This window comes from Glossina fuscipes, unplaced genomic scaffold (genome assembly GCF_014805625.2).
Source record: "Glossina fuscipes isolate IAEA_lab_2018 unplaced genomic scaffold, Yale_Gfus_2 3, whole genome shotgun sequence".
NCBI lineage: Eukaryota > Metazoa > Arthropoda > Insecta > Diptera > Glossinidae > Glossina > Glossina fuscipes.
In genome coordinates this window covers 14,810,564-14,834,940 of record NW_023998417.1, presented here as the reverse complement: position 1 = coordinate 14,834,940, position 24,377 = coordinate 14,810,564, and the positions used below count along the sequence as shown (strand labels likewise).

General features: G+C 33.9%; 1 protein-coding gene across 2 annotated transcripts; it reads right to left on the bottom strand.

Annotated features, from left to right (window-relative positions):
* Positions 1-272: 272 nt before the first annotated feature.
* Positions 273-19,824, bottom strand: LOC119635072. Of its 2 annotated transcripts, none has more exons than XM_038029625.1 (6): positions 19,489-19,824; positions 11,823-12,595; positions 11,213-11,348; positions 9,115-9,248; positions 2,854-3,085; positions 273-1,762 (listed from the first exon to the last, which is right to left on the bottom strand). In XM_038029625.1, exons 2-6 carry the CDS (start codon positions 12,489-12,491, stop codon positions 1,641-1,643), a joined length of 1,293 nt encoding a protein of 430 aa, XP_037885553.1. In that variant the 5' UTR covers positions 12,492-12,595; positions 19,489-19,824; the 3' UTR covers positions 273-1,640. The 2 variants fall into 2 exon arrangements, with proteins under 2 accessions (XP_037885553.1, XP_037885552.1); XM_038029624.1 differs by lacking the exon at positions 19,489-19,824 and adding an exon at positions 15,026-15,623.
* Positions 19,825-24,377: the final 4,553 nt, after the last annotated feature.

Here is a 24,377-nt window from a genome sequence, read left to right as displayed (position 1 = left end):
GCTTTTAATTACAGAAAACTTACCATAAATATTTCCTCAGAATGCCACTTAGCTTTCTTCTTCTTTAGTGCCCTTTCCAATAAAATGTAACGAAAAAAACACTTTATTTCGCTTACGTTTAAGTTTTATTTTTTACTCAATTTTTTTAATTTTACAACAAGTATGTTTTTCTCTATAAATGGTCTTTTTTTTGTATATATATATAATAAAGATACTTCATAGGCATCTTGTATAAGGGATGATATACACATAGGTTCATAAATTACCAAAATTACTGATATACATCTTATATTATTTGACATGGTTTCATCTTACGTAACTATAAATGCATTTATTTGCCCAGCAATTAAGCAACGCTTACTTGCCTAACTTAATCTAATATTATATATATATATATATCTATATATATATATAACAGAAAAGTTAAAAGTAATGCATGAAAGTGTTACACTGTTTACGTGCACATGGGCGATATACTAATTGCTGATCGTTGGTATGTACTGGGCAACGACTCGCATTTGCAAATCGGATGCCTAAGGTTTTACCTAAGGATTATGCCTCTTGTTGACGTCCTATATGTTATGTGATATTTTAAAAACATATTTTTATATCCATGATAGCCAATTAATGCCACATATTACAATAGGACTAGGTTTCCCTATCCTTATTGTAAGATTTCGTCATCCCGCTTGAGCGCAGACAGGCACAAAAAATGAAGATCATACCATCACCATACGCGAGCAGCGATAATCCGAATGTATCGGTTATGAGCTATTCTCATGAAGCGGGCTTTCTTCATGATTGCAACTTTCTGACTTAGAATGCCTTTGGAAAAAGTTAGACTACGTAACATGCCAACCAATTGACGGAATGCTCATATGTGGTTATAAAACGAGCTGGTAAGCACCTTCCTAAAAAATAAGAGTCACCAGAAGGATGCACTATCGAGACCCAGTTTTATGAGCTGCTCCTTTAGAAAAACAAAAATAGAGAAAAGAAGCTGCATGTGTATGCTGAAAACTGATTAGAGACGAAATATTTAGCTGCACAGCTGAAACTTAAATTTGTACAGATTTGATCAAATCTTCTAAAATATATTATTACAGGCTGCCACTATATATAAATAGGCGTATTTATACAATTTTTGATATTTTTCAATGGAATACAACCTACATCCAACCGCTTTCACGGTTAGACATTTTTAAAAGGGGATTATTGATATCCATTAAAAAAAAATTAGGCAGTGTTTAGGATCGAGATTTTCGATATTATAAACTATGAAATTTTTCTTATACTTTCACCCACTGTTTAGACCTTAGAGCAAAGTCCACTCCAAAAGAAGTTCTATTGAATTAAATCCGCGTTCGAAGAAAATATTAACTAAATCTTTTAACATTATATTTGTTTAAACATGTATAAGTTACTCGTCGTTATGCTATTTTTGTTCATATCCTTATGTTTGAAAAGTTATTTTAATAATTGTAAAAATCTTTGGTTTTTAATTAACATATAGATCACTTTCTCAGCTTAAATGAGAGATTTTCGATATCGCTTACTTGACATAAGCAAGAGTATCATAGATATTTCACGATGTATAATGTAAATCATTTATATACATTTCAGAAATGCGTTCGAATTCATTATAATATAGTAAGCAGCAGCGATAGTCGATGAAATTCTCTTGGAAATACCGTTATAGTCAAAACAACAAATAGTGCCAGCGAACCATCGATTTTATTACGCTTTGGCGCTGAACTGTGAACTGTAAACAAAGTCGAGAAATATCGAAAAAGAAATGAATCGATAAAAGTTTTTAAAATTTATAAAATACGTTTACATATATATTTTCCTTATCATTGAGTAAGCCGAATATATAATCAATTCGAAGGTCATGAGGATTGAAATCAAAATTATCATGTCATACCTCGACTAACAATTCAATGATCGCGTATTTCAATCTCAAGTAAGGTGTACTTAAGTCTTGCAATTTATTTCTCTGGCTAACTTGACAATAATAATAATAATAATAATAATAATAATAATAAAAAGGAACCTCTATAATTATGTTTTCTTAAACTTATCGGAAAAAGTGTTCTTTAATTACTCATAATTTTCCCTGATACTGGAAGGTTAAATTCTCCCTTTCCAAAACGTAAATGGAAAATTCAAAACCGACCGAAGAATGTGGTCGCAGTTTTTAAATTAGGTTATGTAAGGCATAGTGCATATATATCTGAAATTCATTTTGTGCTGGCTGCCAGGGCATGTCCTTTTACACTTCCAAGCAAGAAGTGAGGAGAGTGGAATAGAAACTCGCCTGTGAAGTGTGTGGTCGAACGTTTGCAACGCCCAGAAGGAGGAATCACTGATCCCACAAAAGATATAAATTCCAAATTGATTTAAGCCGTCTGTCCGTCTGGGCGTCTATGTAAACTTTTCAAAGGAAACGCCCACGTCGCCCACGTCGCCCACATGCTTCTACGACAAAAGCATTTATTTTGAAAACAGAGGAAATCAACTGCGCCCGCCCCTTATTATAAAGCATAGGAATGTTGTTTTTTTATTTATTATGTCTGTTTTTGGAGTAAACGGTGATGGGTAGAAAAGCGTTGGTCTCGACCAATTTTAATTGTCTTATTTGTTTCCTTTGATCATGTTTTTGTGTTCAACACCAACGGAAAGTGGATGTCAACTGTTCAATGAGGGTATAACGTTCTGTATAATAGCAAATCAAACATCCGCTCGCATCTGTGTGCGCACTATTCTCCCTTTCTCTAAGCACATTTGCAAATAAATATAAATCAAAGAAATTCTGCTTACATACGCAAACAGGAGTCGCTACAATTTTCTTACCTAACAACATGGCTTCTCGATTGTCAATTAAGCCTGGTCGTCGACGTTGCAAAACACTTTCTTTGTCGCCTTTCCATAGTACCGGCGACAAACTGGCAACACATTTCACTCGCATAGCTCCCTTGTGGAAATTCCCCGCTTCAACCATCTTCTCTAGGCCTAGTGTTGTCGTTATGAGGCCATGACGATGAATCGTGTCGTTGTATTTGATTAAATTAAGTTTTTCAACAACCTGTGCAAACACAAAAAATAACACAAAAAAAACAAGATATAAGCGATCGTATATATGAGTAGTTTTTTGAAGAATAGCATAAAACCACTTTTGCAAAGAATTGCATTAACCGTAATTTTAACGCTACATGGAGAACTTATTTTTATGCTTATTATCGCGTATTCAGTAAAGTACGAGTTCTTTATAAATTACACAGATAAAAAAGGGGACGAAATCAAAAGATAAAGTTTTCATTGTGAGCGTGTAAGGTAACTAAAAATTATTCAATCAGGTTTCTATTGTCAGTGCAGTCACTTCTTCCAACCAAGAATTCTTTCAAATTTTTGAAAGTGTCGCCAATAATAACTGTTTATCCGCTGCTTAAGACTATTTTAGTCTCAGGCAGAAGATAACGTATATTTGAGTAGCGATATGAAATATAAGCAGCTTTTGTGTGAACCAAGCTTTTGACAGAATCAGAAACGGGAACGAACGGGAAAATTGTGAAGCAAATGCGTGTTCGGACGGAAAGGTAGTTTTAAAGTTATTTTTGCTTGAAAACAAAAAAACACTCAATGTTTCCATTAAATTAGTTTATGGCTACAATATAAAGCCTGTAGTTAAGTTATATATACAACATTTTAAAATCTCGATAGTTTTTGCTGTATAGTGAAAAGGATAAAAAAAAATGATTCCATGTATTTTTATATTAATTTCTATAAAAATTAAAATAAACTGACACTTTTAAAGGGAAGTTATGGAAGTAAAAAAAAAAAAATTCAATTAGAAGACAGTTTTCAATTCATACTAAATTGTTGGCGTCCATTTTAATAATAAATGAATGAGTCAGTTTCAATTATTCATATTTGTAGCAGTTTTTAAGCAAAACAATAAAAGGAATAGATAACTGCATGAGGGAAATTTATCTAAAGCTACTATTAATTGGTGCGAAAAGTGCCTTTTCAGGGAAAACGGGCCGGACAGCGAAATGGATTGGTCAAATACTAAAAATACTCTTAATCTTAATACTTTAGAAAGTATTTTGGAAAACTGATTTGAAATCGTCGGCAATACTCATAAACATAAATACTTACCTACTTTCTTCTACATCTATCCATAGATGTGGCTTTTTATTCATCGAAGCCCTCAAACAGCCTACATATATATTCTAATATATGTCGACAATGTCATGTATATGTAAGAGTATATGAAATTTATTCAACATTGATTCAGGCCGGGTTGGGATAAGTTTTACTTTGAGCACAACTGGCGACTGATTTCTTTTATGTGCTTCTTTCTAAAAGCGGTTCGCTTGAACAAATTGATGCCATTACGTCATTTATTCTATAAAGTCAGTGTATTTCTATAAAGTTTCGTAGAGAATGATTTTAAAATCTCATGCTATCATCATCGACATGCGCTACTTGACAAGCATGCAAATGCACGTTCTTTTAAGAGAATTAATGATATCTTCAGCAGTGACATTGTATTTTTTTATCAATAATCGAAATGGTGTCGGTACACCAAATTTATGATTCCGTTTGTAACACCTGGAAATGTACCTAAGAGGCGTCAATGATTATAGAAAAATTCCGAATCAATCTAACCATATCCGTCTGTGTAGTCACCGTTTAAATGAAGAGAAACTAATCATTGGTTATTATTTTGCGAGTCCTAGGGAACATTCGTGAAACTATCATGTATCGATTCGATCCTACGCATTTAGGAAGAAATCCAAAACTTGGCCTACATACGACTGTTTTTTTGGAACATTTAACGAAGCGAGAAGATGAGTTCAATCTGCGCACAAAGTCACTCGCAAAAATCGCAAAACAAAAGGAATGCAACAATGACGAAGAATTTTAATATGTATTTCATCAATAACCTCTAATTAATGGCAAAAGTGAATATTATGATGATGGCTCCTTACATGGAAAATATATCTTTGTCCGTAGCTTTTATAAAACTCATACGAATACGTTGAGCGCATCGCATCAAGCTTCTACAAAAAAAAATTGCTTCTTAGTGAAAGTAGGCGTACCTCATGTATGTGATAAGTCCAATAACAGCAGGGAAAGCGTAAAGTGCAAAGCACTGTACATTTAGTTAAACTGTTGAGTATCCCGGATTCGCCTCAAAACTTATCGTACTTACTTATGTATTCATTCTTACCTCGACATCTGTTAAAGTGCATAAGTGCATTTATATGCAAGAGTGTGGAAATGCTGCGTGAAGAAAACCCTTTGATTATTCACTCCACAATACAATTTTCAAGGCAAAAAAATATTAAGTGCAAAATAAGTACCTTTACGTTTATGTGTCGCATCAGGTTTACATTCTCAACACAACGCAAATCGTATATGTACATATGCACGAATGTTTCTAACAAAATGCTTTTAGGTGCTTCTAGTGGAAATTTTACATACATCTAGAGCATTAACGCAACAGTCTGCAGTCTCTCTGCTTACATCGCTTGTTTTGCACTTATTTGGATACGAAATATTTAAACGTTTAAACACTTGAAAGTGTTTTTAAGTATCACTGAAGCGCATAATAAAATAGATTTTCTTTTATTTGCGCACCCATTATATCATATAAATATATAAATACGACACGAGCAGAGAATCATCAAGAATTCTTGTTAATATTTTGTCGGCTTTTGTATTCTCGACAAGTGCTGACAGTTTCAGTTAGTGGTGAACTTGCAAACGATTTCTTTCTTCTTACGTCCATCACCGAAGCAGGGAAGGTCAATACGTTTTTCAATACCTTTATAACACGCAGAAGCAAGCTGCGAAAACTCCATAAAATATACAAATTCTTGGCCAGTTACAACATTACATTAAATGCATCTAAACATGTCTGCCTGTTCGCCTGTTCGCCTGTCCATCTGTCTGTTTGCGTAACTTTGCAGTATTTGCGGCAAACATTCTCCCGTTAGCGAAAGTGAAGAGATCGCCTAAGAATTTGCGAAAGAATTTGAAATTGACCTAAACGTTTCAAAGAACACGGCTGCACTGCCCACATGCCCATATTTACTGGAATATTTCAATATTCTTGGAATTTTCTTTTTTTTCGCATTTAATAATAACTCGGCATGCACCTTAAATGTGTCATATTACAAGTCGACAAAGACGAACAGTGCCCATCCTAATGGTATATTAAATCGCGTTCTGAGCTCGTTCTGTTTTCTTAACTATAAATAATTTTCTCTTACTTTGTAAACAACTTTGTAAACAACTTTTTTTGTTTTAAAAATTGAAAAATATAAATAGCATCAGGTTACTTCAAATTCCATACTAAACATTTAACTTTTAAACAGTTCGTTGGGAATTTCATTGTTTTACATTTTTTCATATCTTTTCCTTCTTTTTCCTTTTCCCCTATGTTTTATTTCTTTTTTTTTTTCTGCTGCTTAAATTATTTACTTTAGACAACTGTCATTAAGGATACAAATGGCTTCTCTGAGGAATTGTTCAAGCAAATCTAAATAATAACAGTTGTTGGTTTGCTGAATAACAGAAGAAGAAAAAGAAAAAATAGGAGAAGAAGAAGAACAACAACAGTAGAAACTTACCAAACCGGTAAGGTAAACACGAAAAGGTACGCTTTCGAATTTCGAGATAATAGCATTGTTTAAAAGCAAGAAGCTTCAATCAGGTAGGAGAACTATATTGCTTTTAAGGTGATTTTCAGAAAATCTTCTCCTCAGTGATTAAACGCACTCTTACGGGCATGCGAAGGTGAAGCAGAAATTCAGATAATAAAACCTTTGAATAGCTCGCGAACGGTAAGAGAAACTTATTGCATATTTATTATCACATCTGGGTTTCCTACAAAATTCATATTGAACCATTCGTAATAATCCATATCTTCCGCCTCCCTACAGCGCTTTTGATACATGAACATGGAAGGGCTCGGGATAGACACACTTTTCGAATAAGTTTTTAAATCGATTTAAGCCTATCTATCCACCCAAGCTTCGAACGCCTTCCATACGACGCCTTGTTTTGAAAAGCTGTTATATAAATAACTGCAAGGTGATGTAGAAAATTTAATGGTTGGCGGTGGCTCACTATAATTCTTGTACTTCTTTTATACTAATTTTGTTTTCTCGAAAGTATTTGGCGCCGTGCGCTTTTCTTAAGACTGTTCGTCGATAGTTTTGAAATGAATTTGAATGTCACAAAGAGTAAGGGCATAGCAATAATTAAGGGTGAATTGAAATTAAATTAATTCTTTGGCATTTATTCAAAAATCGTAAGCACATTAGCTTAGATTATTAGTTGAACGCAATCAAGCTAAAAAATGCACCTTGAGTTCATGGATAATATTTATGCATTACATATAATGTTTGCTAAAGCCACAATTTCACAATTACAAGAATCACCTGATTGTCATCAAAACAATCGGAAGACGAGCACAATGATGAGGGCCAATAGCTACATAATAGTAAAAGCACAAAATGTTTATTCAACCTACATGAAACGATATGAATTCATTTACGTCTCTAACGCACAGTAGGACACTTACATAATATGTATGGATATGTGTGGAAGAAGTTGATTAATATCAAACCGAGACAAACCAACAGCATGTCTGATTGCATTCTGCTTATTGTTACGTTTTGAGTTGTATACATATCAGGTATAAAGCATTTTCATTTACAGCGAATCGTAACGACATTCATAAATACACAAAGACGAGACAATAAATCGTGGCAATAATAAAACTTCAACGATTTTCTCTGCACATATCTGTATAAAGAAATCTATTAGCAAATATTCAACAAAAGAAAACGTGATCTCCTATAAGAAAGATTTCAAATCCATTTGACTTGAAACGAATTGCTCACTACTTCATAGCTTCACCTAAATTAATTACCTCCGGAAATCAGTTAACACTGATAGTATGTAAGCATAGTTTTGGATTTGTAGTAGAATTTTCGGTGGGTAGATATTATCTTTGCAAACTAAAGGAAAAGGAACAATAACACATCCATGATCTCTCTGCAGTAGCTAAGCAGAAAAAAAACCAAAAACGACTTTTTAAGAATTCTTTAATTTTGTGCATTAACTGGTCGTATGATAAACAATTAAATATTAAATCGCAAAGAACTCATTCGCCTAGTAAACCAGTTTTATAAATCAGAAATAATACAAATACTTTGATTTCACACACGCGCGTACACACTTTCAACTGATGTATGTATTACACTTTTACGGTTGCCTGGTGAGCAAGCATAGCAGTTTTTCTAAGATATATTTTGCAAGTGTCACGAAATAGGGAAATTGATAATCAAAATTAAATGAAAATATTGAAAAGCATATCGAAAACTAAAAACTGCTTTATGTAAACGTAACGCTCCGTCTACTTATGAAACAATCAAGTGAAACTATAAGACATAAAGTACGTTATAAAAAGTTTCAGGAGTACAGACACAATAAATGTTTGTGTGTATTCGATATCTGATACTCCCCACCTATCTCCTTATGATATCAATGACCTTTCATCAGCAAAACCAACTGTACATTCACATGCACTTTGCTGCCATTCTGAAATGAAAAGAACAACATAAGGAGATGGCCTATGTGCTCAACTCTGCAATCATTTTGGTAATATTTTCTTCTAAGGATCACTTAATTTGAAATGTGTAGTTAAATGAAGCAATCACTTCTATTAATTTGTGGCAATTTTTATAAAAACTAAGCATTTAGTACTTAACTCTCATGAGAATGTACCATGGAATGGAGTTTATTACAATAGTTTTCCTACGCTTGGTAACTTTGCCTGGCAACAGAAAGTAAGTTACGGAAAGTAAAATTTGATTTTCAATTCAAAATTTGAAGCTTAACTGAGGTGACCATTTAATTTAATCGAAATAGGAAAAGCGTCCATAAATGGAAACTTTCGAAAATTTGAAAGATTGAAAGTGTTCTTGTTTATATCCTAATTTACAAAAACAAGAGCTGGAGGATCGTGGGAAACTTCGCTACACTAATACACCATTTTTGCGCCTTTCGCATACCTTGGGAATGTTTAGCACTTACCGCTTCGTCGTTTATAAACCATTGTAAATGTGAGGCAGGATGTGATTTCCCTGATGTACAGTTTAAATCTAGTATTTCTCCAATTTGATATTGGGATTGTTGCCCCCTAATGTAAGGACCATCCCGTGGAAGATCTGTAATTTGAAAATCAAGAAGCAATTATTTTCCATCACCAAAAATAATGGACATAAGCACTGGAATATTTTTAAACTATGTATTTTCTTTTAATTAGCCAACTATTATTATGCAAAACTAATATTCATGTATTCATTTTAGTCGCTCATGTATGCTAGGTTGCGAAAAACTCGTAGGCGGATTAGAAGTGGCTGACTATTAAATTGCAACTGAAGCTAGTATCGCTCGTCCTAATAGAGTGCAATGAATGCAGAAATCCCTTTAGCGATAGCTTAGCAACTTGTTGGTTCGGTTCGATTTATTACAAGTACTCCATACGTAAACAAATTTCACATGTTAAGGGAAAAACTGTATATTTTCGGAATTGTGGGGAGCTTTCCAAATCGTTTAGGAATTGAAAATGCCCTATACTCTTAGGCAACTTTATTTTGTTAAATTTAAGAAACAATTTAATATTACACGAATATTATAATGGTACATAAGCATTGAAGTTGTAACGGACAGGTGCTAGTTGGACGACAACAAAATCATTTGTTTACTCTCACCTTTCAAAGGGCAATTACAAGTACAGCGAGTATGAATCTTTCATAAGTTTTCCTATACCAAAATGCAGCTTTCTATCTAAACTTTTTCGACCCCGATCATTAACCCACAAACAGCAGCCCAAGAGGATAGACGGACAAATGTAAATTTGTTAAAATTATTACGCTGATCACGAATGTGCACACTTTATATCTAATACTTCGATACTTATGAAGCTTTTAATAAAGCATTACGAAGTAAAGCACACGAGAATAATTTGTTGAATGGATTAAGCTCATGCGCCTAATTATGCCCGCATTTGTTATCTTTGAGTAAAACTGCGAATGAAGCTTATGATGAATGCATAATCTGTGGAAAGATGTCATGCTTTCTTTTCTGAGGTATTTACGATACATACGTACCTATTGCGCATCTTTTGAAACATTAGATTTACCAAAGACCAAACGCAATGTGGCTAGCGTGAATTGAAAAGCAATCTGACTCGATTCAAAGCGAATATTTTAATACTCATGGGATGCTCTACAAAATGAACTGCGTACATTTATCCCTGTGGCCGAAGCAGAAGCTTCTTGAGTTTGAAGTTTATTTTGTGAAATTAACCGAATGAAATCGCATTCTATAAAATCGTGATTTTAGCCTGGAAAGGAGACAAAGTCTCTCACAAAAGCTCAAGAGGCTACTCCTTTGACGATACCAGTCAAACCAAGTTTTATTCAAATTGTCGACAAATTTGCCATCTTGCAGGTTTACGGTAGGAAGATGAACTCGCTTCGGAAATGCTGATGCAGAGTACATCTTTTACAACAGATGCCTCAACACCTTTGTGTACGTGTGATCAGAGTTTTACAGACTTAACATTTCCCGCCTGGCATAATCAATGATTTATTTTCTCTCATTTTGACACGTATTTGATAAGGGAGCACACGAAAGTAGCAAATATAAAATACTTTTTGCTTTGGTGTTGAGATCTTTATCGAAGCTATCTGCGAAAAGAAAAAAGGCAACCTTGCATGCGAAGGCTTTCAAATTAAATTCTATTTTTTTTGATCTGTCGTAAGAATAGATATATATTTGAAACAGTTCAGAATAAACTAAAAATTTTGGAAAATTTTAAATTTTTAATTTTTATTATGAGATCTTCAAAAAAAAATTTTTATTATTATTGCACTAACCATTGGTCAAACAGATAAACGCATTTTGAAAAAATTGAATGAGACCGCCTTTCTACTTCTAAAAATATATATGTGATCATCATGAAATTTCACGTGACTTTAAAAATGAACTTAGGCTATTATAATTCGCGAAAAAGTGAGTTCCGGAGAAACGTCTTATTTTTGTTGAAGGTAAAGAGTTGTGAGATTTTTCCATTAATTACATTGTTATCTTTACGCGTAATGAGCAAAACTTTTCAGAAACTTACAGACGACGTCCATATGCCCCTCGGCTTCGACAGATGAAAAATTCGGAGCTTCCGCTGAAATTTCGCAACGATATAGTCCCGTCGAATTTATTGTTAAGCCTCTCAGCAATACTCTGCTACTGTCTGAATGTTCTTCCTAAGTATGTAAAAAAGACAAAATAAAAAAAAAAGATTGTTGAACGTTTTGACATTTTAATAAGCTTATCATCTGGGTATGATCCCTACTTAATTTCATTTCAAATAAGTATACTATGACTGTAGAACTTCTTGATGACGTTTTCAATCCTGCAGCCAATACGTTGGTGATTTCATTTAATTACGAAATAAAACTGTTTGGTAAGCATTTTATCTACAATATTTTAACGACGCTTACCGAAGAAAGTGAAGTGAAACGTTGTGGCGCGGACAAGGAATTCATAGCAAAAAAACTTTCGGTAAACTTTTAAAATTACATTAAGTAGCACGTGTCACAGCAGTTCAAAAAAACAAAAACCCCAAGTCCTCGGCTCGATGCTCTCTATGCCGTCTAAATTTGTTTGCTTTATATATGTATATGTGGATATGCGATAATGAATATTTTATGCTGCATTGCATTGAGATGTGTACTTACAATCACCCGCACACCATCCACTCTATAGCTAGTTTTTGGTGGTTTGGCCTTTGGCACATAACGATAGAATTCTTCGTTATCTTTGTACCATTTTATGGCGTACAAAGCTTCGCCTTCTTCCTCTTCGTTGTCTTCTTCCTTGTCTTCTTCATCGTCATGTTCAGTGCTATCGGCAAAACTGTTATCGCGTTCCATTTGTCCGAAACTGCTTACGCTGCGACTGCTTTCACCCCATCCTCTATATGTGTTAGTATTGTATAAATTAACTCCGACAACATCATGCACGGATGTTGAGCTTCTCCCCCGATATATGCTATGCCCATATGGTGAAGTTGGTGTTTGATAAGGATATGTATATAGTTGCTCGCTGGGCGTTAGTTCTGGCTGAGGCTGCTGGCGGTGATATAGTTTTCGTTGCTCATTTTTTTCTGCATAATATGACGGGTGCTGTTGCATATATAAATTCTGATTTTGTTCTCGCTCTTGTTCGTATTTCTTTTGCTGGTTAGGTGATTGTGACTGATAGTATGTTTGCCGTCGATGACGTTGCAGATGTGAATTTGCTTGACTTTGATAAACACGCATTCGCCTATGCACTGTCCATCCGTCATCTCGGGAATTATCGGGTTCATTATCACGATTAGGGCTGTATGAGTTTATTAAAGACATGTCTCTTACTTTATCCAACTCGTATTGACATTCAAGAAATACAGATTCACCCCTCAATTTATAGGAGGGTATTGATACTTTCAAAAGCCGCAAAGCAACGAAGCCTGGAAAAAGTAATACGCATTTTAGTGAGTGAAGTTCATGAAGTTTTCAATTTTCTTTTAAATTTCTTCTTTAAATTCCGATTCAATTATCGACAAGTAGATCGGCTATTAACAATGTTGTTAAACAATTTACCAAATAGTAATCGTTTAAGCGCGAATATGGACACGAAAATATTTTTTGCAAAAAATTGATTGGAAAGCTAATCTAGTTGTGTCACGAAAAGATCGAAGCAACTTAGGGGAATCTTTAGAATTCCACCAAAAAGAAACAATGTTCGCCAATCGAAATGAGTACTTAAAGCTCAAGAAATCGACTTTAGAATAACTTTGCGGGAGTCTTCTGTGAGATAAAAGTTTGCTTATATCATTGCCAAGGGGTCAGAGCAGCTTAAAACATGTGGAAAATTTTATCATTCACAAATGAAAAGTTAAGCGCAGTAGTCCTTGTAAATAGACGTTTGCAGATTGAAGAAGTTTTACATAAAACTTTAAGTCGTAAATTAGTTTAATGACTCTGAGCAACTGACGTTTAATCAGAGTAATTGTTAATTAATCGAGGAACTGTTCTTGGTGTAGAGAAGATTGTAAGACATCTCTATTGTATCTTAACCCATTAGATTCGTCTAGAAGACATATACACAAGCGATTTATGCGACTACTTAGCCTGACAGAATATTTGGGAGATCGATTTTTAACATATGGAAAATGCAGCCCATCTGAATATATCATCCCTTGTGATTTTAACTGCCAATACACCTCACATGATATGAGAATCCGATATTTTTCTTACAATAATAGAATTCCTCATCAAAATCTCGAATTTAAGCCATAACATGGTTTTATTCATTTTATTTTGCATACATGTATAGAAAAATGTGTCGCATATTTAACTTTCTGCAAAACCAATATAAAAATTTTACTTTGCAACACAATGTGTATTGTTAGCAAATAAGAAATTTGAAATATTTTCTTCTTTCTAATGTCCAAAGCAGGAAATGCATTCAATAATAATTTCGTATATTATCAGCAGCAAAGGATTCGGTTGAAAAGAATCTTTTCTTCGTCCGTTTGCAAATTGTTGGCAATGGTTTCAAATAAAATTATTACAAAATTCCAGGCCACAACTCGTAATTGAATGTTGTGTCTGGAAGACGCCTTTGTTTCATGCAAAATACGGCCACATGCTTACTTAGCACTCTTTCATACGGTTTTCCCCGTTCGCTTTCGCTGCTGGTATTCTAAACTTTTACTTGTTTTTTATGTTCTATGCTTTATCTTGCTCTTGATGATAGCAACAAAATACTTAATGGCTATGAATTTAAATTCTATTCAAAGAGCTAAAACTCGTCGGCTTGGTATAGTTAAGCTTGTTCGCAATCGTATCTTTCAAAAATTTCAATTTATTTAAGATAAAGTAATAATTGAAATAAGGCAAAACCCCCTTCTAGGGCAAATATTTAGGTCACAGTGGCAGGATTCTTAACCAATTATCCACTTTATATTATATTCAATGTGGTCATTAAATCTGAAAAAAAAAACTATTTCATGTGGTGCTTTTCTCTTCGAAATGAATGCAAAAATTATTTTAGAAACCACTAAAGTCCACTTAACTGCTGCTTAGCTATACATTAAAATGAACATATTTAATTTTATAATGCGCAAAAAGTATAGATATTTATTTTTATTCCATTCAACTGCTAATTTTAGGTGAATTCATTAAAACGATTTTTATTTATTAGAAATATTACTGTGTCCGTAGGTAGTTATGCCTATGTTGTGTGTGTTATTAATCATTTTAAATAACATGTTGAGTTTATCACACATATACGATAACACAAAAGTATTATATGTCGATCGCGCTGTACCTTACTCTAAATAAAATTAAGTTCATTCATGCATTTGTGTCTGTCTCTTCATCTTCTTCTTATTTCACAGAAATAATAAGCGTATGTGATTCTTTTACTTATGGTTTTCGAAAACCATCTCTTTTAGGATGCAGAGCGAAGTGCTTCAGATGCTCTACACATGCGAATGGTTGGAGCTATTTAATCATAACAGTTATTTTAACCAGTCAACTGCATTGACCTCTTTAGGGAAATACTCTTAAACTCGTCAAACGCAGAGTATAAGCAGTGGGCACAACGACAAATACATTTTCTAAAATATATTGTTAGGTCAAATACACCGGACCGAGTTTTGTCGCTGTCACACTTGACGAAAATGTTGTAAAATAAAAAAGTTCTTTTTAATGAAATTTTAAGACTGTAAACGTAATTTCAAGAAGCGGGCCGATATGTCGTAAATAAATCCTTTATAGTGAAAGTTAAAACTGCGATAAAAAAATATAAAACAAAACAAAATCGGAACGCTTTATAATAGCAAGAAAACAACTGGAGGCTTACGGATTGAGTAATAACATCAAGCACTTACCCTGAACGAAGTAACAAATAATTAAGACAGTGCGCGTACCCAAAGACAGATTCATTTCCGCAGCATAATCCGTCCTTTGAAGCGTATTTATCACTTGATATCAGAGCGACAGATATATATCCTTTCTTATGTAATTTCAACGAAAAACCATTCATTTATTTACATTTGCACGTTACACTTAATTAAACACTCACTCACGTTCCTCATTATTAATGTAATTTATTTTTTATATAAACTTTGTGTGATTGTCTTTCCATAGAAATTTCGCCAAAAGCCAAAGAAAAGTTAATTTTTCTTTTCTTTTCATCGTTGTTGCAGTAACTTTTCGTCGTCGTGCGCTCAAAAACGCAGACACAGGGAACACAATGTTACTTTGAATAAAAGTTCAAACATACGCAAAATGTTACGCTTATTTTACACTCTTCACTTTCTCTAAGTAATTATTATTGATTCGAGTTTCTATCCTTTTCACATACAATCGTAATGCATTTCTATTTACATACGATTGCTTCCTGTTGGTTAACCCTTTGCGTCGACTTTGCAGAGATAATAGATGTAAATTTTATTTAATTAATTTTTTATTTGTTTTTCAATAACAGCGTAATTTTATTAAAAAATCTATTTAATCAATTATTTGATGTTTGCTATCTGTAAATATAATTAAGAAAACAAAAAAAGTGAAACATATTTATTAATTTAATTACATAAAATATTATTATTATGATTACGTTACTTTTCCTTTTTTTTCTCCTCATGCTTTCTAATAGTTAATTCTGCTGATAATTTTATCAATAAAATTTTATGAGAGCCTTATTTATTTACATATTACAGAAAGAAACGACTGTACGTAAAACTCAAGGTGACTGACTGACTACAATTGCTTTAAAAAGTCGGGAAAAGAAAACATTAAATTAAGCAAAAGTAGATAAACATATATAAAAGGAAGAAAAAACACTTGTACAGATCGAATCAGGTATACGTCGATAGGGCTTTAACCTTTAACCTCTTTGTAATAGGAAATTAGGTTGCAATGGAACGGCTTGACAAAATGACATGCACACACTCCAAAATGGGTTTTTATGGCAAATACATATTCATAATGATAAACAGAGGCGACACAGATGGATGGACGGATCATGACGTGCGCGTTTGTCATACACAGTTAGGCGCATAGGATGGAAATGTTGCTCTAAAACGGCACAAACGTAGCCTTGGAATGGGAATCAAATACCTGCAAGATTAAAGACTTGGGGGTGGGTGTCGATTGATTGCATTCCTCAGTTTCGTTATCATTAAATGAAATAATAAACTTTATTAAAATCAATGCAAAGAACCCGAAAGAAATTAAATAGGTTATAATTGGGTTTACATTGCTTCAGTTCAATTCGCTGAAAATGGCAAGTAACGCGACGGGTTACTTTAATTCTAATTTCGTCGTATAAAATCATCCCATCAATTCTACCGCTCACACATAGAGATTATATCCAAAACAAACCTGCGATTTGGTAGCGAAAATGTACCTTCGCGTACAAGGTATCACAAAATCCTTCGAGAAATCCCAGCGAAAAGCACGTAACGTACTACGCCATTAATAACGTTTGCATGTTGACTCAACTCTCTTGTGCTATGCACTGCATGCGTACCTGCTCTGAAAAAGAGGCAAAAAAAATGGTGCGGCCATATATATATGTGAGTGATAGGAGGGAGAACATATGAAAATAATATGAAGAAAACTTTCGCGCTAGTCCAATAAGACCTGCTAGAATATGTGGGGAATATCCACTTACAACCAACTCGTAGCTTTGTTCCAAAGAACAAGTAAGTCATTATTTTCAAAATAGAAAAACAATTAAGCTAAAGAAACGCTAGGAGAACTTGAAGCACGTTTGTCAAAGCCCAAGCATCGAATCACGTGTCCAAGAAAAACCCTTTTCTGATCTCTCCACCTTTCGTAGCTTATTGCCATTGCAATTCGTTGGAGAAGTAATTCATTTATTTATTTATATTCGCAATTAAAGAAAAACGATTGATACATGAAAGCAATAAAACGGAATAAACAAAAATGAAATGAACCAAATCACATACATACACTTGGATCAATAACCATAATGTCAATTCCGCAGCTAATCTAAAATTTACAGTTAGTTAACACGACAGCTGCTGATGACTTAATTCTCTGATAAAAATGCCACTTTATATCAATATAAATATGTATATACAAATATATATATATAAATTAACGTTAAAATTTTTGTGAATTTATTATAAATAACATGGAGTCCATCATTTATAGACGACTAATGAAATTTCACGTGGAAAGGTAGCTTTAATTTGGAAAACTTTCAAATGGTTTTTAAATTAAATTTACATAGTATTCGAAAAACTATTCTGTTTCAATATTTTGCAAGTCTTCCGGGAATAAGGAGAGCACACAAGCTTCAAATGAAAGGCCGAACACTCACATTCTGCGTTCGAACAGATTTTCGTTAATTGTTGGATTACCGGAATTGTTGTCTACGTTAATTTTTTGGGTGAGTGAAGTGGATTTATCCAGCCTCTCTTCGAATTAGTTCTTGTTCCTACACATTTTCAATTGTTTTTTTTTTTTCCTGTTCTCCTTTATATTAGTTTTTCCTTTCTGTTCCAAACTGAAGACAATTGAACCCAACCTTAAGCATTCTATGTACATTGTTGCGATATTGTGAAATCCAAAGCACAGGCTTAACTAAATAAATTAAGAGTAATGAGGATGTATGTGTAATTGTTCAGAACTTGGATGCAACCACAGCCCGATTAATGAAATAAGAAATTTCATTAGAACGCAATGCAGGCAAATTTTCATATTGTGTTGATCCCCTTGACCATCTCAATGCCCGAAAGATACTGAGTTTTGATCAGTACAGCTCTTCGTCTATCCCATTTGAGTATATATACATATATATATATATATATGTGAAAATGGGAGTTGGATGTGTAATAAATATTTTTCTGAAAAGCCAAACTCACGTGACTGCTTTCTATAGAAATATTCTCAACCGCCTTATTGCCATGCACGCAGCCATGTTTTAAGTGAATTTTTTTCTTATTTGTTACATTAAACGCTGCTTAAAATCAAAACTTGTCATAAAGGACGTTGCATAAACATAAAAGAAAGAGTTGTTAGGAATTTACTAAGAAGTTTGCCTATGCTTATATATGAAAATGCTTAATAGCTATTACAACTGTAAATCGAATTGGAGAGTAAGCAAAAGTGATAGACTGCAGTGAAGTGAAAAAAAATATTAGAAAATTACTGAGTATTTTGCCGTTGGTGGTTTTTCGCCCCTTACATGCATTTATCAGTTTTCTTATAATCCTAGTGGAATGCGAAAAGTTTTAATTACTGTTTTCCGTTTCCCTTTTCCATTCGCTACTACTACGAGAGAATGTAATGAAAGCCCCGTGAAGTATTTTGAACGCAAGTACCTAAAAGTTGTGTTCAAATCTTATACGGTCGTAGGTTAGCGTGTTTCGTTAGCAGTCAATCTTCGTTGCAGACAAGTTATATCAATATGTACACAACCGCGCATAAGTGCTTCTGAATGCGAAACTTTTTATGCTATATAAGAAAAAAGACTATTTAGCATTGTTGGAAACATATGTAGCTACTTGCCAATATTTTGAAGCCCAAAGCATTTAGTTTCTCCCCAAAATACACACATATGGTGTTTCGTAAACTTTTCCAATTACGTTATCCTTCTTTCAGTTGCAATGGAAGCAGAAAAACGACGGAATATGTTTTATCGGAGTGTTCACGAATAAAACGCTGTAAACATAAAATTGCCATTTCATCATTTATAAATGAAAGCCTCTGTACGAGTATATATGTTTCTTCATTTATCTAACTATGCTTTTGTGATTATAATTATAAACGGAGGTTAAATCCAATATGTCAAATATCATTGAAAGACAAAAGACATGTCATGGATGGATATGTGGATTGAATTAACTGCATCGGCCTATGCCTAATGACTAAAGTTTCAACTTTCGGAAAGTTGCTAAACTTTCCTGAGCTTAAGATGCCCTGAAAACAAATCAAATAAAAAAACTGCATGCGCTCAGCGAATATTAATATTAATATTAAACTCAGATAGTTTACGGTTAATCGCTAGCAGATCAAGTACCAGACCAATTAACACAACTTTTGCAAAGAACTAGCAAGAAACTCTGTAGCGTATTGAAGTTACTATTAATGTGAGGGAAGTCAATTAGTTTAAAGGCAATCTATTGAAGATTTCGTTTGTTTTGGGTTTATTTTCTTTTTATTTCGCATTTTTTCTCAGCATTCTAAGCTTGGCTAGCACAACGATAATCCTGCATACTCACACACTTCTCGATTCACATAGCATCGCATTAAATAGGCGAAATTTTACGCACCGGAATCTTTACGAGCAGTGTCTGAATGCAAAGCTTAGCAATCTTACCTGAAGTTATAAATATCCGTTATGATAGGGGTTATGATATGTAATCCATTGTAACAAATGCTTAACAACATTTCCATTTAAAGTTCACTTTAACAATTTCAAGTCAGTTTTTTTTGTTTTTATAACTTTCGTCTATTTATTCCTCAATATTTTATTTTCAGATGAAAATCATTAGTTAGCGTAGAATTTTATTCTTCACTTAACGCACATATTCGACCGCTTCTACGTGTTAAATAATGACAACATCGTTAAGCCCGCTTTATTCCCAAAGAAATCAGTTTCATTTTGTTTTGAATTCGAATGTACACGAACCTTGGAACTCCACGCGTAGCGCCATGAAGTACTTCATGCGGTGAACTGAGCAGCCTTCGCTATCTGCAAATGTATAAATGTGCATTTGCATGAAATTGTCATTATTTTATTTGTTGTAGCGTTCGCATATTTAAAAGCTACATTGCCTTAACTTGCTAAAGAGTTGGCTTCGGTTTTTTCTCTGTGCTCCTACCACCTTACCGACACAACTTTCATTGTACAAGTATCTCTTTTAAAGAGAAGGAAAAGCTTTTCCGCCAAATTGCATCTCTTTTCAATTCTCTTAAAGACACATTTTTCTCTTCAAACACCATATTTTTAAAGTTAAATTTTTACGCGGCAAAGTTGATTATATGAAAATTTCATTTTACGGAAAATACTTATTATTGTTATATAGTGTTTGATTTATATCAAAGAAATAAATTCTTATCTTAAGCGCAGAGTAGATGTACTGCGAAATAATGTTGTAATGATGAAGTTTTATCAACAAATCCGACAAGGACTGATGGACGGATCATGGCGTATATATTTGTCATTTTAATAAATTTGAATTTTTTAATGATGTAACGTTTCTTTCTGGTGCTTCCAAGATTCCAAGTTGCCAAGTTTGAAATCCTTGTTACTTCCAACAAAAAGTCGTGTTCGAAATTCTCAATGCTTGCGTTACAAAGAATAAATATAAAAATGTAAAATTAATTATAATAAACAGACGAATGAGTCCTTCCCCCGTTGTACACCAAGTCTATGTAGCATACACCGTAACACAAACAATCATAGCACTTATACTCCCAAGGATGTGTCAGTTTGGATTTACCATTAAAATTCTTGCCGATAATTCATAAGAAATTTTATTAGTAATGAGGGCTTATCCGCTAGTTTATGGCAAGCATTGCAGGTCGCGATAAGTCATATCTCGATAAAGTTTTCATTTATTCGCTGTGGCGAGATGGAGAGGGTTTAATAAAAAATTACAATTTATGCAAGCAGTTATTTTTGTAATTTCATATAAACTGTTGTACATACACATGTGCACCTTCAAATTAAATATAAATAAAAATACATTCACCCAACTACTCGCAAATACCGATATTGCGGTAGTGTTTGTTCCTACTTCCTGACTTGTCTCGCAAGCGGAAATGACCCACAACGAGTAGAAGTGAAAGAACTAAGTAATCTATATGCAATCTACATGCTAGACGAATTTTTGATACCTACCAGCTGAAGATAAAAGGTAAAAATCTTTACGTTTTTTTTTTTGTTTTTTTTTTTCTTGAGTACGTGAGATCCAAGCCAAGCCATCCGATTTAACATAAATATACGTTTATTGCTTTCACTTCCTCATGTTAGAAATTAATTACCAATTCTATGGTCTTAGCGATAACGTAATTCTGAATTCGTAAAACTTTACCGTAAGCGGGAAGATAGTATTTGCAGATGTACTCCTTGCCTGTTTACTACTCTCTATTGCCGAAATCTCTTATGCCATCAAGGGTAGTGACAGCGCCAACAACTGATGTCTTACTGTTCCTATCTGCATATCTTGAATCACTTCCAATTAATACCATACAACCGGAGGGGCGGAGAAAGCATTTCCGAAACGATTTTCATTGAACAAAACGAGACATAGCTCTGAGATAGATACAAGTTATGCTGGCAGACGAAATTTGATTGACGCGCTCATCCAGTATATTCGTTATGGCCTGTCGATGTTGCCGACAAACTAAAAAAGTAAGATAGATTTTGCCACACACACGCACACGTACACATAAAGAAACAAACGTAAAGTTAATGTTCTTCTAATGAAAACATTAAATAAATCTATTTTCCAGTAGCTTGTTTAAAGCGAATAAGCGAAAAAAAGTCTTGGGGCCTGCCTTAAAGATGGGTTCAAACTAGTGGAGGAATAGTAAGAGCTAAACTCATTATAAAGTGAAATTATCGCAATTACAGCGATCAATTTCAGCACCGAACATTATGGAAAAACTAACTATAATCAAATATAATTTGCTTCAGGTCACTTACCTTTTCAGCTTTCTCAGTTTCGGCCTGTTTTTGAGGTGCGTATTTGAATCGCAATTTATTCAATTCTCGCATCAAAACATACCCATAAAAAGCCCTTCGATTTTGAAGGGGATAATGTTAAGTGTATGCCGGGCAAAGCAGCTAATACGTGGAAAAACGGAACACTGACATAAAGAAAATTAAAAATGTTTGAACTTTTTTTTTTAAATTTATATTTTCATCCTAGAAAATTGTGGTATAAAAAAAACCTATCAATGAATATTTTATCAAGCGCTGTTTTTGTTTAAAGCAAATATTTACTTGCGATATTTCAGCAGTTTATACCAACAATGATAAATAAATCGAAGCAAACATTTTACGGAAAAGAAATCTGAAGAACATTGCAACGAGAGTCCTAGAACGGCTTTACGCCGGAAACAAATACAAAATGCTTGCGAGGGTAATGCATTTTGGAAAGTATTGAATATGTCCGAGCAATACGAAAGAGATTTTCTTTTGTTGGAATTCCCGCTTATAACAAGTCCTTACGAAAATATGTTAATTCAAATAACATACAATCTGGCGATTGGTTAACTGTTTCTGCTCAGAAGCCGAAAGTAACACAACTATAAAATTCGTCTACACCTTATTTAGCAATTAAATGCCTGACTAAACACGCAAACGCATACGAAGAAAATGAAAATGTTTACAAATTATTATTTTCCCCTTTCCCAGCCTTTCGTTATTATGCATTTCCCATTGACTGCATCCTTAGTTTAACTTATCGAAAATCTAAACGGCTGACACAAGCTCTTACAACTCATTTGTTTGAAGCAGGGAAAAAGTCAAAATATTATCAAAGACCTTTTGTTAAGCTTGAGTGCATTACATCTTCTCGTCGCACCATTTTTATGATTTTCAAAGCACATCAGTGCAATATTATACGAGTTTCCCGTACACTTTCACTGGGAAGTGCCGAAAAAAAGATAAGCAAGCTTTCAACGACATGTTGAGCAGTTAGTTAGCTATGAAGCGTCCGCACGTTTTCAGAGCTTATCGAGAATTTCTTTTAAGCTTTTAACCATTGATGCTTGTAAACGCAATAATATTTAAATCTTTTCACGACACCGACACAAGACAACAACGTTATAAGTTTGATTCGTTCTTCTTTCCTCTGGGTTAAGTTTGCATATTCGTGTCTCTTTCTTAGTAAGATCATGGTTTGATAAGTTCATTGCTCGAAAACCCATATTCACTGACGTAAGCAATTAGTTAACAAGAAAGAAATTATAACTACCTTAAGATACATTCTTCCTCTTCTTCTGTTATGAACTTACTGAAGAATAGATCTCAGTGGAGGGAAGTAAAGCATGAAATAAATTATTAAAGACGTAATGTTATCTGGCAATGGCTAGATTTTTCAGCTGTCAATATATTTGATTTCACTTTTAAGGAAATATTTCTTCACGATTCCTTTTTTATTTTCATCAACTGTTTTGCAATATCTTTTCAATGTATTCAAAGTTGTCAGCTTTTATCGAACGTACACGCACTTCTTTCTTGGCAGCTTTGCTGCTTATGCCAAACACAACCGGCAAGTACAACGCTTCTTATTCATCCTGCTCTCCTACCCAAATCTCTCAACTTAAGTTATGTTTTGACAAACGCAAACATGATGTCATTGCGTACAAGCTTACAACAGAACTTGAGAAGGCGCCAAAACTTTCAAAGAACACGCCTACAACATCGGCTCACGTGTATGTAAAACAAAAACTGTGAACCCTTTTGATTTCCGCTTTCTTTGCTTGTTACTCATAAGGTACAACACGCACAAGTATGAAAATTTTGTTCTTTTCCTTTCTCAGTTCTAATCTTTTTCTAAGATAACGATGATGAGTATAAAAGATTCGACCACGACCGAACATAATTTTTTTACTTTCATTATAGTTTGTTCTTTTTTTTTAATTTGTTTATTTTGACTTGACACCTTTTGCGTTTTTCGCGATGCTATGTAGAGCAGTGATACGTTGAAATATCAAGAAGTCTAGTAGTAATTATGTAAAAGTGTGTGTGCGTGTGTGTGTGTGTGTGTGCCGAGAAGCAGCTGAGTTCGTTGCTTGAAAATCTGAACTCACGTTCGAAAATCGACTGAATGTTTAACGTTGTAAAATAACAAATCGCAGATGGTCAAATAAAGCATAGGTGAATGCCAACCATAAAGCATTATATAGAATAATTAGAATGTAGTTTCACCGCGTGTAGCAGTGGGCAAGCTTGGGAGGTGGCAATCATTCAAAGTATGCGTAAAGCTACGCTGGTGTGTACAAGTTTACACAATTGAACGTTCATTACGGTTAAATGCTTTCATTTTTGCTTAGCATTCACAGCAACTGCATTCAGTCTGTCATAGATCATTAAAACAATGTCGATTCGCGATGGCTATGCATATGTGAATTATTACAGCGGAGAAATTGCGTTCACCTATACGGGACTGGGAACTCGAATGGCGCAAGTTGCGATTTATAGATGTGTTCACATAGAGCGTTGTATTAAATGAAAGCGTAACTGACGCGTGT